This window comes from Elephas maximus, chromosome 7 (assembly GCF_024166365.1).
Source record: "Elephas maximus indicus isolate mEleMax1 chromosome 7, mEleMax1 primary haplotype, whole genome shotgun sequence".
NCBI classification, from domain to species: Eukaryota; Metazoa; Chordata; class Mammalia; order Proboscidea; family Elephantidae; genus Elephas; species Elephas maximus.
The window spans coordinates 106,610,379-106,625,824 of NC_064825.1; the positions used below are offsets into that span (position 1 = coordinate 106,610,379).

Sequence of the window (15,446 nt, forward strand, 5' to 3'; positions counted from 1 at the left end):
TCATTAGTGGTGAGTAAGGTAGGCGGCACAGATTCCTGTGACTACCCCTCAGAGTTCCAGTGTTTTTTCATGACCCCAACTGCCATTTAACCTCAAACTCACACTAGAGGACTTAGTCACAGGAATTAACAATTCCCTTTGATAACCATAATTTCTGAGGTAGTATGATGTTGCAACCACCTTTATAGTCCTTGAGGAAAATTACACATATAATTCCATTTCTTCAACGATTAGTTGATATTCTTTAGATTGTAAAAAATGTCAGCTCAGAAGATGCAGTTAATATTGTTAACTCCCCTTCCAAATCCCTAAGATTTTCATGATCCTTTTGGTGTAGTGGCTAAAGGGGTCCACTGCTAATGGAACGGATGGCAGTTCCAAACAGCATTGGTAATATTTTCCATGATCCTAGCATTTGCTGTTTTTCAAATATATCATGAATATTTCATATATTTCCTGAATTTACCAATATCACCAAGGGATCGAAGACACCATTTTAGCTGGACGCATGGCCAAAGTAAAATATTAAAGTATCCGTTTCACTACATCATGCGTCTCTCAGGCCACGTCTGTTCACTAAGAGGACTGCCCCTCCCCCATCCTTCAAAGGCTGGATGGAGTCTTTGAAATGTCATCAAATTATTCCTTGAATGAGTAAGTAAGTATACATCTAATGCAGATGAGAAATAAGATTAAACTCTGCACAACTATAGTTTTAAGAAAATAAGGGCCCTTACAAAATTAAAATCAGCAAAATGTGTTACGCTTTAAATCAAGGTGTCTTTTTCTCTCATTTATTAGTAGCTCTGGGTCTTTTTTTCTCCCTCAAAAATTACTTGCATATTTAAGTAAATATATTTCAATGCATATTTTCCTTGATACTTGCATTGTGGAAAGACATTCATTTTCACCTAACTTAGTGCTGGGAGCCCTCAGATGGTGCAAAGGAATTAGTCATAGAAAACCCTATGTGGTACAGCTCTATCGTGACACACATGGGGTCTCCATGAGCGACGGTCTACTCCACAGCAAATGGCTGGTCATCAAAACACCCTGTAAAGGAGAAGTGGTGGTTTAGTGGTAGAATTCTTCACTTCCTCGCAAGTGACCTGGGTTCAATTCCCGGCCAACATACCTCGCGCACAGCCACCAACTGTCCCTCGGTGGAGGCTTGCAGGTTGTCATGATACCGAACATTTTTCAACAGAGCTTCCAGACTACGATTGACTAGGAAGAGAGGCCTAGCAGTTTACTTCTGAAAATCAGCCTGTAGAAACCCGGTAGATCACAACGGTCTGATCCACAATGGCGCAGGGAAGGCAACCTTTCCTTCATTTGTGCTGAGATTTGGGGCTGACTCCATAGCAGCAAACAACAGCAGCAAAGTCTCCACACGGCCTGGTTTTCTAATAACAGTACAAGTCTACGCACCGTCCGTGAGACGTTCTTCCATGTTTTGAGAGTCTGGCAAAATGCAGATATATTAAATAATGATGATAATAATAATAATACAGCTTAAAATGTCAGAACCACGTTATCCTCAATAATCATATAAAATCATGTAAATAGTCATAGAAAATCATGTAAAAAAGATTTCAGTGCTTTACATAGAACTCGAGAGATGTGACAGAAATGTCATGTGTCTTTTCTCACTTATAGGAAAATGTGTACACTAGCACGGATTTGGGGAAAAAAATCACTTGTCCAGTATATCATTGATTGTTCCAGATAAAAGTTATACTGCTTTTTTATTATACTCATTAGGATAATGTCCTAAATGCGTTGTCCCTTGAGAATTATTTTGGTGTTACTGAAACAAGCCAGGAGTCTTGGTGGTTCAGTGGTTAAGAAGTCAGCTGCTAACTAAAAGGTCGGCAGTTCACATCCACCAGTCGCTCCTCGGAAACCCTGTGGGGCGGTTCTACTCTATCCTGTAGGGTTCCTATGAGTCAGAATTGGCAGCCTCTGTTTTTTTTTGTTTGTTCATTTGTTTTCATTTTTGGATATAAGCCATGAAGCATTATATATATAAATAGAAAGATATATATTTATATATAAACAGAAGTATATATATTTATTATATATAAAACCGAAACCTGTTACCATTGAGTTGATTCCGACTCATGGCACCCTCGTGTATTACAGAGTAGAATTGCTTCATAGGGTTTTCTTGCCTGTAATCTTTACAGAAGCAGATTGCTTGACCTTGTCATGTGGTGCCCCTGGGTGGTTCAAAGAGGCAAACTTTAGGTGAGTAGTCCATCTCAAACCACTTGCACCACCCAGGAATCCCATAAAGGTCAGGAAAGTGTATCAGAAGGTCATGGTCTTGTAACCAGTCTCGATGTGAGATAATTGGTTGCCACCTATTAGCTCAACAAATTTGTTACAGAACTGTATGTTTCGAAATGCAAAGAAGAAGAAACACTTGAGACAGGAAGCTGCTAACATGCCAGAAAAAGTCTACCAGGACTACCATCAGAGGTAGTCCAAGGTGATTCCAGGTGGGGAAACAGATGTTCTCTGCAGTGATTTTTGAAGTAGATAGTTGATGACAAAGCCAAAATAAAATATTAGGCATCTTGCCTTAAGATAATATACCCATCTCACTGCAATAATAGCACGCCTGGCCCCTACAATCTTTGTATTACATGTTTCCATAGAGAAGTGAGCCTCAAGGCTTAGAAGAATCTCCAAGCATATTTTTAGTGAAGGCAAGACTGAGTTTAAAATCAGCACAATTCAAAGTTCAGGGGCTGTCAATCCTTGGAACCCTTGTAAATCAAATATATGGGTTCTACTTTCAGTGCTGTTGAACTTCCAACACTCCCTAACTCCAGGCTTGGGGATTACTTTTCTCCTCTCATTCACTGAGGGAAGCTTTCATCCTGATCTGTTCTCATCTCAAAGGTGAATTGGGAAAACTATTTCCCAAGGATGGAAACAGGAGGGTAAGAGACCTTCTTATACCTCACATTAGTGCCAGTTATAATGCACAGGTATAATGCAAAGCATGAATCTATCAGTCCATAAGGTTTTTTCCATGTATTTGATTCTCTGACGCAATGGGATAAAATTATATTCAAGAAGTACAGTTAAAAAAAAAAATTCAAAGATCATAACAAGCCACATGATAGAGGTTTGGGGATTAACATTGAACATCAAATTGGTGAGTATCTTTTCTTAAGTTACGAAGACTTGATATTTGCTAAGTAGGACTCTTCAAGTGCTCATTCTGCCTGATTTCAAAGTATTAATGAGAAAAGGTTTACGTTGATTTTATTTCATTCATGGGTATCCCTCTATTTCAGAGTTAGTATTCCCCTATCGAGATGGTGCAGGATATTTTACTTAGTAAAGTGTGGGAACATAAACAAGGGCTCATGTCCCTGTTAATTGTGTTGGATGAGAGGAATATGAGTATTTGTCCCTTTTGCTTTATTGTTTTAAATAATTAGTATGTGTACATGTCTCTGTCTTATTAACTCACGCAAAGACAGCAGGACCCCATGTATTTTTAGGGCCACTCAAATTCTCCCTTCCTTCCTCTCTTTCTTTCCTTCCCTCCCTCCTTTGGATGAGAGCAGAATGCCCTCAATTTCACAGACACATTTACCTTAGTTGAGACTAGTTTCTACGTTTTATAGAAAACTTAGTTGAAATTGGAGGTTCCATTTGCTTAAGATGATGTCCTGGGGCTTCAGGTCCATTCCCCAATTCCCAATACTGCCCTGGAATTTGTGCTGCCATGAAATCAGAGTCAGGCCTGCTACTCAGTTTCTCCATTTCTTCCAATCATAACCAGGGAGGAAAAACAAGGACATCAACTCAAAAAGAGGGCCATAGACCTGTGTATATGACAGAGCTCCATGTTACAACAGGGCAGTGAAGGGAGCTGGACAATATGATTACCCTATAAAGGAGGACGAAAAGCAATAGTTAATTCATACCGTATAAAATCAACCCTAGATTGTTTCTTTTACCACATGGAAGGTTTCAGAACCCCAGAAATTTGTAAAATTTCAATAGAATGGATCTTGAGGTGAAGAGGCTTGCCGAACTGTACAAATTTTGTGGATTATTTCTATTTTTAGATATCATTTTTTATAGCTTAAAGCATTAGGCTTTGCCATTTTACTTCCTGAGTTGCTGCTAGGTAATTTTTTTTTTTTTTTAACTTTATCTACATGTTTTGTTACTTTTATGTAGATCTTTAAATAGAGTGGACTTTACAAGGTAGGGATATTCTGCCAGTTAACCTAGAATTTTTATTCTGATTTTCCGGAATGTTTTGTTTAGGGAAATCCAGAGGCCTAGTAACTAAAGTAGTTGCATTTTCTCTTTCTTTTTCTTTTTAAATAAACGAGAGTGCTTAAGTTAAATATGGCTAGCTCTATTAATTTTTTTTTTTGTTAATTTTTGGGAGTCTGTTTTAAAAATGTTTATCTCAAGATCTAAAAGATATTGACATCTATGCTCTTTAGGGTTGGAATATTTTGTTTTGACAATAAGTGCTTTGAAAAACTAAAATTGATTTATTTATCTGTGGAAAAAAACATCCATTTTAACCTTTCTTTAGAAATAATTATGTTATCCAGCTCCATTTATTGAATAGACTCATTTCATCTCACTGTCTTAACATGCCACTTCTGGTATGTAGAACAGCTCCGTAAGTATGTTGGTTTCTTTCTGGGTTCTCTATTCTGTTACATTGATACACTTGCTTTTTCTTTTGCCATTGCCACATTGTATCAATAACTGTAGCTCTGTAAGTCTTGATATCTGATAAAACAGGTTATCTTTAAGAGTGTCTTGCTTTCCCTTTACCATTTGCATTTTCTATACCTATTTTAGAGCCCAAGCCCAGGCCCGTTGTGGTCAAGTCTATTTCGACCTGTAGCGACCCTATAGGGCAGAATAGAAGTGCCCCATAATTTCCAAGGAGCACCCGGTGAATACAACCTGACGACCTTTTTGGTTAGGAGCCGGAGCATTTAACCACTATTCCCCCAGGGTTCCCACACATTTCAGAGACAGTGTCAAATTCCACAAAATCCCCTGGTAAGAGTTTGATTGTATTGACATTGGAAAAATAGATCAATTTGGGCAGAATTGACATGATTATGACATAGAGTTGTGTAATTTAGGAACGAGAATTTCCATCAGCTTATTTAAGATTTCTATAATTTCTCTTGGTAAAGTTTTAATTTATCTCATTTTTAGAGTTGGTTTATTTGGGCATTTTTCAAAATCATTCTACCAAGTTGTGAAATTTTCCTTCTATTTCAAATTTGTGAAGTTTTTGTCCATTCTAAAGGAATGTTCGTTATTATGCAGTGTTTTTTGTCTATTCTAATGCCAAAATTTTTTTGTTTTTATTTTAATTAGTTAATACGGTCAATTATATTTATGAATTTTCCAGAATTAAACCATCCAGATCAACCTGGGATCATTTAGCTTGGTCATAAGCCAAAACCCAGACTCCTTGCCACTGAGTCAATTCCAGCTCATAGTGACCCTATAGGACAGAGTCAGACTGCCCCGTAAGGTTTCCCAGGCTGTAAATCTATACAGGAGCAGACGGCCATGTCTTTCTCCCATAGAGCAGCTGGTGAGTTCCAACACTGTACCACCGGGCTCTTTAATTTGCTCATAGAGAGTTACATTCTTCCACACTGTAAAGTCTGTAATATTGTATAAGATTTTTGCACCTACATAATTGAAATTGTAGGCCTTTAAATATTTTTGATTATATATTTAATTTTATTCAGTGTTATAATGACCTTTTAACATGAGTTTCAGAGTAGTATTTGTTTTTTGTAATCTGTAGGAGTTTCTACCAAATTTGGATAGATCTCTTCCTTAAAAATACAGAAGTACCTGTCTTTAAAACAATCTGAAATAGAAGTTGGGAAAATAAAGGTCAAGGAAACACAATCCTCAAACTAAAATTTATTAATTCAAAATATTTGATGTATAGTTAATAGAAGAGGATATAAAGATATAAACCTAGTATCTAAAATTAAATTATAACAAACTACTCTACTCCTTTCAGCATTATCTGGTAAAAATAAATTATGCATCTCATCCATGTACATTTCAATGAGTAAACCTTGGGCATTTTAGATGAGGCAGGCAATATTCAGTTCCCCTGCTTCCTTGCTGCTTTCTTTACTTCATACCAGGATACTACATACAGTACTATGTCCCAATCCCCGAAGCATTTCAGATAGCACTGCCAGCTTTAGAACCTTGTTTTCACTTTGTGGTATATTTATGGCAGTTTACTAGATAATTTTAGCTGTTGCATTAACAAATACATTTTATGAAGGTATATTCGTGTTAGAAAATTCTAACTAGAGATGTTAATATTTAGATCAAAGCAAATGTGAGAATGTCTGCTAATCTTTCTTTTTCAGACTGAATACATTACTCATGCAGCACTGAGATGATACTCAACATAGTGAAACCAGAAAGGTGGTACTCATTTCCTGAAGTGTGGGATACGCTGCTCTAGAGGAAAAGAAAAACGAAAAAAAGTGGTTTAAGTGTATTAGAGTAGGCATGCTGGAGACTCCTGCAAGCTAGCAAACTTCTTATCTATCATTATAGATATAAGGAAAAAAAAAAAAGTTTAAAACTTATAGAAGCTTAGAGGAGCAGTAATATTTTATTTTATTTTTAAAGAACAAGTTAGCTTCTCACTAAAGGGTAAGCACACATATTGTTTTGTGACATTGGTTACCAAACCCAAGATAAGTCAACACTCTCTCTTCTAGGCCTCGTGTTCCCTATCACCAGCTTTCCTGTCTCCTTCTGCCTTGTAGTCCTTGCCTCTGGGCTAGCGTGCCCCTTTAGTCTCCTTTTTGTTTTATGAGTCTGTCTAATCATTTGCTAAAGGGTGAACTTCAGGAGTGACTTCATCACTGAGCTAAAATGGTGTCCAGAGGCCATATCCTAAATTGTTTCTCCAATCTCTGCCAGGCTAGTAAGTCTGTTCCTTTTTGTGAGTTAGAATTTTGTTCTATGTTTTTCTCCAGCTCTGTCTGGGACCCTTTATTGTGATCCCTGTCAGAGCAGTCAGTGGTGGTAGCTGGGCACCACCTAGTTGGACTGGACTCAGTCTGGTGGAGGTTGTGGTAGTTGTGGTTCATTAGTCCTTTGGACTAATCTTCCTCTTGTGTCTTTAGTTTTCTTCCTCTCCCTTGCTCCCGATGTGGTGGACCAGCATAGTACCTTAGACGGCCTCTCACAAGCGTTTCAGATCCCCGGACACTACTCACCAAAGTAGAATGTAGAACATTTTCTTTATAAAGTATGTCATGACAATTGAGCTAGATGTTCCCCCAGACCACGGTCCCCACAGCCCTCAGCCCAGTAATTTGATCCCTCAGGGAGTTTGAATGTGCCTGTGGAACTTCCATGACCTTGCCTTGTACAAGTTGTGCTGGCTTCCCCAGTATTGTGTACTGTCTTACTCTTCGCCAAATTTACCACTTAGCTATTTTCCATTTAGTGTTTTTCCATCCCCACCGCTTGTAACCATCAAGGATTGTTTCTTTTTGTGTGTAAAGCTTTTCATGAGTTTTTATACTAGTGGTCTCATACAATATTTGTCCTTTTGTAATTGACTTATTTCACTCAGCATAAAGTCCTCCAGATTCATGCATGTTGTGAGATCCTTTGCAGATTCATCATTGTTTCTTATCATTGCATAGTACTCCATTGTGTGTATTTACTGTACTTTATTTATTCATCTGTCGATGGGCATGTAGGTTGTTTCCATCTTTTTGCTATTGTGAACAATGTTGCAATGAACATGGCTGTGCATGTGTCTATTCATATGACTGCTCTTATTTCTCTAGATATATTCCTAGGAGTGGGATTGCTGGGCCACGTGGTATTTCTATTTCTATCTTTGTAAGGAAGCATTATACCATTTTCCAAAATGGTTGTACCATTTTGCATTCCCACTAGCAGTGCATAAGAGTTGCAATCTCTCCTCAGCTTGTTATTTTCTGGTTTTTTGATTCTTGCCAGTAATGTCAGGGTGAGATGGTATTTCACTGTGGTTTCAATTTACATTTCTCTAATGTCTAGTGATCTCAAGCATTTCCTCATATGTCTGTTAGCTGCTTGAATGTCTTCTTGAGTGAAACCTCTATTCAATTCCTTTGCCCATTTTTTAATTAGATGATTTGTCTTTTTGTTGTAGAGCTGTTGGATTTTCCTGTAGCTTTTAGAGATTAGACCTTTGTTGTATTCATAATAATCAAAAATATTTTCCCAGACTGTGGGAAATTCCACTTGGTCATGGTGTATTTTTTTTTTTTTTTTGATATGATGCTGAATTCTATTGGCTAGAATTTTGTTGAGAATTTTTGCATGTATATGTGAGATGTTGGTTTGCAATTTGCTTTTTTTGTGATGTCTTTGCTTGGTTTTGGTGTCAGGGTTATCCTGGTTTCATAAAATGAATTTGGAAGTATCCCTTCCTTTTCTATGTTCTGAAATAGTAATACTGGTGTAAGCTCATCTCTGAATGTTTGGTAGAATTCTCCATTGCAGCCATCTGGGCCAGGGCTTTTCTGGTTGAGAGTTTTTTTTTTTTTTACCTTTTCAATCTCTTCTCTTGTTATGGGTCTGTTGAGATTTTCATCATCATTTTGCATTAGTTTGGATAGGTATTGTGTTTCTAGAAATTTGTCCATTTACTCTAGGTTTTCAAATTTGTTAAGAGTATAGTTTTTCATAGTACACTGTGTAAAAAAAAAAAAAAAAAACTGCTATAATCCTTTTTATTTCAGTCGGATCTGTTGTATTGTCCCCCTTTCATTTCTTATTTGGGTTATTTGAGTCCTCTCAGGTTTTTCTTTTTCCGGTTTGGTCAGTAGTTTGTCAATCTTTTCGACCCTTTCAAAGAACCACCCTTTGGTTTTGCTGATTCTTTCTATCCTTTATTTCATTTATTCCTGCTGTGATCTTTATTATGTCCGTTCTTCTGGTGGCTGTGGGCTTTTTTTTTTTTTTTTTTTTTTTTGCTGTTCTCTTTCTATTTTTTTCAGTTGTACAGCTGATATTTTGATTTTGTCCCTTTCTTCTTTTTTTGATGTTTGCATCTGTTGCTGTACATTGACTCCTGAGCACTGCCTTCGCTGTGTCCCCAAAGTTTTGGTGTGATGTGTTTTCATTCTCATTTGAGTCTATAAATTTTAGTTCCCATCTTTGCTTTCTTCTATAACTCAGTGGTTTTTAAGCAGGTTGTTGTTCAGGATGTTATTCCGTTTCCATGTAATTGATTTTTTTTCCTTCCTCTTACTGTTTTTAATTTCTACTTTGATGGCATTGTGATCAGAGAAGATACTTTGTATTATCTCAGTTTTTTGCAATTTGTTGAGTGTTGCTTTGTGCCCTAAGATGTGGCCTATTCTGATGAACGTTCCATGTGTGTTTGAAAAGAAGGTGTATTTTATAGCTGTTGGGTGGAGTGTTCTATATATGTCTACATGGTCAAGTTGGCTGATTGTGTCCTTTAGATCCGTCTTTGTTGAGTTTTTTCCTAGATGCTCTGTCCTTTACTGAGAGTGGTGTGTTGAAATGTATTACTATTGTTGTGGAACTGTCAATTTCTCATTTCAGCTCTGTTAGAGTTTGTTTTATGTATTTTGGAGCCCTGTCATTGGGTGCATAGATATTTGTTATGGTTATGTTTTCATGACGGATTGTTCCTTTAATCATTACATAGTGCCATTCTTTCTTTTATGGTGGATTTGTTTTAAAGCCTGTTTTATCTGAGAATAGTATTGCCACTCCAGTTTTTTTTTTTTTTAATTTTTTCCAGGGGGCGGGGTTAACTGTTTGCTTAATGTATTTTTTTCAGTTCTTTGATTTTTAATAAATTTATGTCTTTGTTTCTAAGTTAGGTCTCTTTTACACAGCATATTGTTCTTTTTTTTTTTTTTAATCCAGGCTTTCTGTCTCTTTATGGGTGCATTTAAGCCATCTACGTTCATTATAAGTTTGATAGATGTGAGTTTATTGCTGTCATTTTGTAGCTTTTTTTGGTGGTGCTGATGTTTTCTTTGTTCCTCTTTCTTTCCTGTGCTGAATTCCTTTTTTTGTGTGCATTTTTTTTCTTTTGTTTTTGTAGATTTTGTGTTTATTGAAACTTTATGTTTTTCTTCTTTTTTTGATGAATAGGCTTGTTAATTTTCTTTGTGATTACCTTGAAATTTACCCTTATCTTCCTAAGATTGAACCAGTCTTTAATAACTTGGTATTGCTTTGCCTTCTTCTCCATTAAAAAGTTCTATACCTACACCGTTTATTCCCACTTTCATTGCTCTGAAGTTTTTGTCATTGTCTCTTCTTCTCTGTTATTAATCTTTTAGACTTGATTAATCTTCAAGTGTTCATTTCCTAGGTTGGTATCTGGCAGTGAGGTCTTGAGTCCTAGATTCATGCTGTCTTCTGATGTTGTTTGTCCTCAAACTGAAGGATTCCCTTTAATAATTCTTGTACTTTAATTTGTTTTTTACATATTCCCTTAATTCCTGTTTATCTGGAAATGTCCTAATTTCAACATCATATCTGAATGAGAGTTTGGCAGAATGTATTATTCTTGTTGGCATTTATTTTTTCTTTCAAGAATTTATGTATATCATCAAGTTTCCTTCTTCCTTGCATAGTTTCTGCCAAGTAATCAGAGCTTAATCTTATTGTTTCCACAGTGTGACTTTTCAGTTATCTTGAACTGCTCTCAGGATTCTTTATTTGTCTTTCATTTTAGTGAGTGTGATTATGATATGCCTTGGTGATTTTCTTTTTGGCTCTGTCCTATATGGGGTTTGTTGAGCTTCCTGAATGGTCAGCTTTTCATCTTTCATGATATTAGGGAAGTTTCTGTCAGCAATTCTTCAATGATCCTCTCTGGGTTTTCTGTTTTCTTCACCTGTTATTTTTTTCTTTCTTTAATGATTGTAGATTTGTTTGTTTTGTTCTGCTTTCTCATTTTATTTAGTTATACCTAAGCACGTAGGCTGTCCTTCTTTGTTGTTTGCCTATCTGAGGGGCACAATATTTCTTACCATGTTGTCCAGTGGGCAGGGGTAGTCACTCAGCTGTTGTGCAGCTGTGGTACTATGTCTTCTGCTGGGAGCTCCATAAAGCTGTTCTCCTGTACTCCCTGTCCACTGATCTCAAAAAGATGTCCAAGATAGAGAATCTGTGCTGTGTTAGCTGAAAGCAGATCTCCATTTTATATCTCTCCTTGCTGTTATCTGGAGTTTCTTATTACACCTGGTGCTTTGTTGAGTTCTTTGTCTCTTCATTTGATGCGTAAGGCTCCAGATTGATGTTTGTCTCTGTTTTACTTAATTTTTTTGGGTTTTTGCTGTTAAGGGATGATGTGGTGCTTCTGTCTAGAGCATCATGTTGTCTCCAAGGATACACTTTTTAAAAACCAAACATTTACTGGATAAGAATATCATTAAGAAATATTGTTGATCACAAGGAAAAGAAAATCAAAGTCTACTAAATGAATCAATAATGGTTTTCTCTTGGTAATGGGGCTGAAGATGCAGGAGCAAGAAGCAGAGGCCTATACCTTTTTATTATAATTCCTTCTAAAATTTGATGTTTTTACTAATTATGTGTATTTTAAAATTGAAAGAAAAAATAGATTATTAGCTTTTCCAATCTAGGTCAAATATATTTTATGTCCTATTGCCAAAAGAACTGTATACCTTGCAATGATAACCAGTATATTACTCAAAAAATAAAATTTTTCTACATGTCGACACTCCTCGTAAACCCTATGGGATAGTTCTACTCTATCTGGTAGGGTAGATACGGCACTATTTATTTATTTATATCTGGTAGGGTCACTATGAGTTGGAATCGACTCTACAGCAATGGTATTCTTTATGCTGTAACGGTTTTCTAAATTTGGTTCTAGGTTCGATGACAAAGATGGGTTTTGTTTGAATTACTTCATCTGAAAAAATCAATTTATCTCACGCATAATGGCTTTGTATACTAAAGTTTTACCTGGTGATAACTTCAGAAACTTAATAACTATTCTGATGGTTCTTCCCACAGTACGTTTCCTTAATGGCATGGATGGATAAGCAAAACCTAACAATGTTAAAGGAATTCATGCTAATGGGGATCACAGACCGCCCTGAGCTCCAGGCTCCATTCTTTGGGTTGTTCCTCATCATCTACGTGATCTCAGTGGTGAGCAACTTGGGCATGATCATCCTCACCAAGATGGACTCCAGGCTAAAAACACCCATGTACTTTTTTCTCAGACATCTGGCTTTTATTGATCTTGGATATTCAACTGCTGTGGGGCCCAAAATGTTGGTAAATTTTGTAGTGAATCAAAATATAATCCCTTATATTTGGTGCGCTATACAGCTAGCTTTCTTCATAATGTTCATCATTAGTGAACTTTTTGTTCTGTCTGCAATAGCCTATGACCACTATGTGGCCATCTGTAACCCTCTGCTCTACAAAATTATCATGTCTCAAAGAGTATGCTGGGGCCTGGTAATAGTTCCCTATCTCTACAGTGCCTTTCTCTCTCTTCTGACCACAATAAAGATTTTTATTTCTTCTTTCTGTGGTTATAATGTTGTCAGTCATTTCTACTGTGACAGTCTTCCATTATTAACATTGCTGTGTTTAAGCACACATGATGTTGAACTGATGATACTGATCAGTTCAGCGTTTAATTTGGTTTCATCCCTTCTGATAGTTCTTGTGTCCTACATGTTGATCCTTGCAGCCATCCTTAGGATGAACTCTGCAGAGGGGAGGTACAAGGTCTTCTCCACGTGTGGATCTCACCTGACAGTAGTATTTGTGTTATATGGGACTCTGTTCTTTACATATGTGCAACCCAAATCCAGCCATTCCTTTGATACCGATAAGATGGCCTCTGTATTTTACACTGTGATAATACCTATGCTGAATCCCTTAATATATAGTTTGAGAAACAAAGAAGTAAAAGGTGCCTTGTATAGGATATGGAAAAATTTGTGCAAAAGTTCTATTTAAAGTTCAGTATAGAGTGCGTATTCAACAAATTAGTTCTTGACAGTAGTTTATTTAAGGTTCTAGGTTTTTAGAAATAAAATGTAGAAAAGGCATGGTAAAGTAGAGTAATTTTCCTTGTTTTCAATCAAAACATCTAACATAGATGTTCAAGTACTGATTATTCTTCTGGTATCAATGTTGGTTTGGACTCAAATTCAGAACAAGTGCCTGAATTCCACATCGCTGTTCTTGCGTTGCCGCAAATATATGTTACCAGTAAAGAGAATCCTTTTGTATGCATCTCTTAGTAAACAATCTTTCTTAAAATTTAAATATTAAACTAAAAAAAATACATTTTCTTTTTGTCTTACATGTCATTTAAACCACAGTGTTTGCACCATGCTTACATATAGCGACGAGAAATATTTGAAAAATGTCTTTCTTCACACTTCAAATCTGTCTCCCTTTATAGTGGGTAATACCTGAGATTTCTGTTGAAATAAAAGGTATATGTTCGATAAATCAGAAATAGAGTTGTAAATGTTTTCAAGTGACATGACTCTACATAAAAAAAATCCAGAATAATGTATCGACTGAAGAGAAAGAAATAACTTTTAAAGGTTGATGGATAAGAGATTAATGTATTAGAAAAAATCAATTGTTTTGCTATGTACTAGTAACATGTGGAAACGAATTTAAAAGTAGTATTTGCAATAGCACAAAAATAAAAAAAGAGCATAAGAAATTATCTAATGTAAGATTTAGAAGACATGAAGGCTACAAACTACAAAATGTTACTTTGTTCTTAAAGATGACATAAAGTTAGAGAAACACTATGTCTATGGGTGGAAAGCAATAAATGCCATGAAGATGTCAAGTCTTCTTAAATTACCCCATAAAATTAATGCAATTACGATACAAATTCCAGTATATGTGTATGTTTTTGTGTGTGTATATATATATACATATATATCTACATGTACAAAGACCTGGAGTTCGAAAACCAAAAAGGAAGAACATGCCTGGCCTTTCTCAAGCTGAAAGAAATGAAGAAAAAATTCAAGCCTCGAGTTACAATATTGAAGAATTCTATGGGAAAAATATTAAACAACAGGAAACATACAAAGAAGATGGAAGGAATACACAGAGTCACTGTATCAAAAATAACTGGTGGATGTTCAATCATTTCAGGAGGTAGCATTTGATCAGGGACTGATGGTAATGAAGGAAGAAGTCCAAGCTGCACTGAAGGGACTGGTGAAAAACAAGGTTCCAGGACTGACAAGACACCTACTGAGATGTCTCAACAAACAGATGTAGCACTAGAATTGCTCATTCATGTATGTCAAGAAATTTGGAAGACAACTACCTGGCCAATTGACTGGAAGAGATACATATTTATGCCTATTCCCAAGAAAGATGGTCCAACCAAATAGAGAAATTATCAAGCAATATCGTAAATATCACACACAAGTAAAATTTTGCTGAAGATCATTCAAAAATGACTGCAGCAATTATCAACAGGGAACTGTCTGAAATTGAAGCTGGATACAGGCGAGGACATGGAACCAGGTATATCACTGCTGATATGAGATAAAGTCTGGCTGAAAGTAGAGAATACCAAAAAGATGTTCACCTGTGTCCATTGACTCTGCAAAATCATTCTATTGTGTGGATCATAACAAATTATGGATACTATTGTGAAGAACAGGGATTCTAGAACACTTAATTGTGCTCATGAAGAAACTGTGAATACACCAAGAGGCAGTCATTTGTACAGAAAAAGGGGGTGATATTGCATGGTTTAAAGCCAAGAAAGATGTGTATCAGGGTTGTGTCTTTTCACCATAGTTATTCAATCTGCACTTTGAGCAAATATTCTGAGAAGATGGACTATATGAAGAAGAATGGGGCATCGAGATTGGAGGAAGATTCATTAACAACATACGCTACGCAGATGACACAGCCTTCGTTGTTGTAACTGAAGAGGACTTGAAGCACTTAGTGATGAAGATAAAAGACTACAGCTTTCAGTATGGATTCCATGTCAACATAAAGAAAAGAAAAATCCTCACAGCTAGACCAATAAGCAACACCATGATAAGCAGAGAAAAGATTGACGTTTTCAGGAATTTAATTTTACTTGTATTTGCAACCAATAACCATGGAAGTGGAAGTAGCAGTCAGTAAATAAAAAGATGCATTGAATTGGGCAAATTTGTTTTGAAAGATCTCTTTACAATGTCAGAAAGCAAAGATGTCACCTTGAAGACTAAGGTGAACCTTACCCAAGCCACGATTTTTCAATTGCTTCATACGCATGTGAAGTTTGGATGATGGATAAGGAATACCAAAGAAGAATTGATGGCTTTGAGTTGTGGTGGTAGTGAAGAATATTGGGTGTG

At 36.3% G+C, this 15,446-nt stretch overlaps 1 protein-coding gene across 1 annotated transcript; it reads left to right on the forward strand.

Moving 5' to 3' along the window:
- Positions 1-12,120: 12,120 nt before the first annotated feature.
- On the forward strand, positions 12,121-13,062 carry LOC126081275 (olfactory receptor 8K3-like). The gene has a single exon (XM_049893044.1). The coding sequence runs from the start codon at positions 12,121-12,123 to the stop codon at positions 13,060-13,062; it is 942 nt and encodes a 313-aa protein (XP_049749001.1).
- The last annotated feature ends 2,384 nt before the right edge of the window (positions 13,063-15,446 follow it).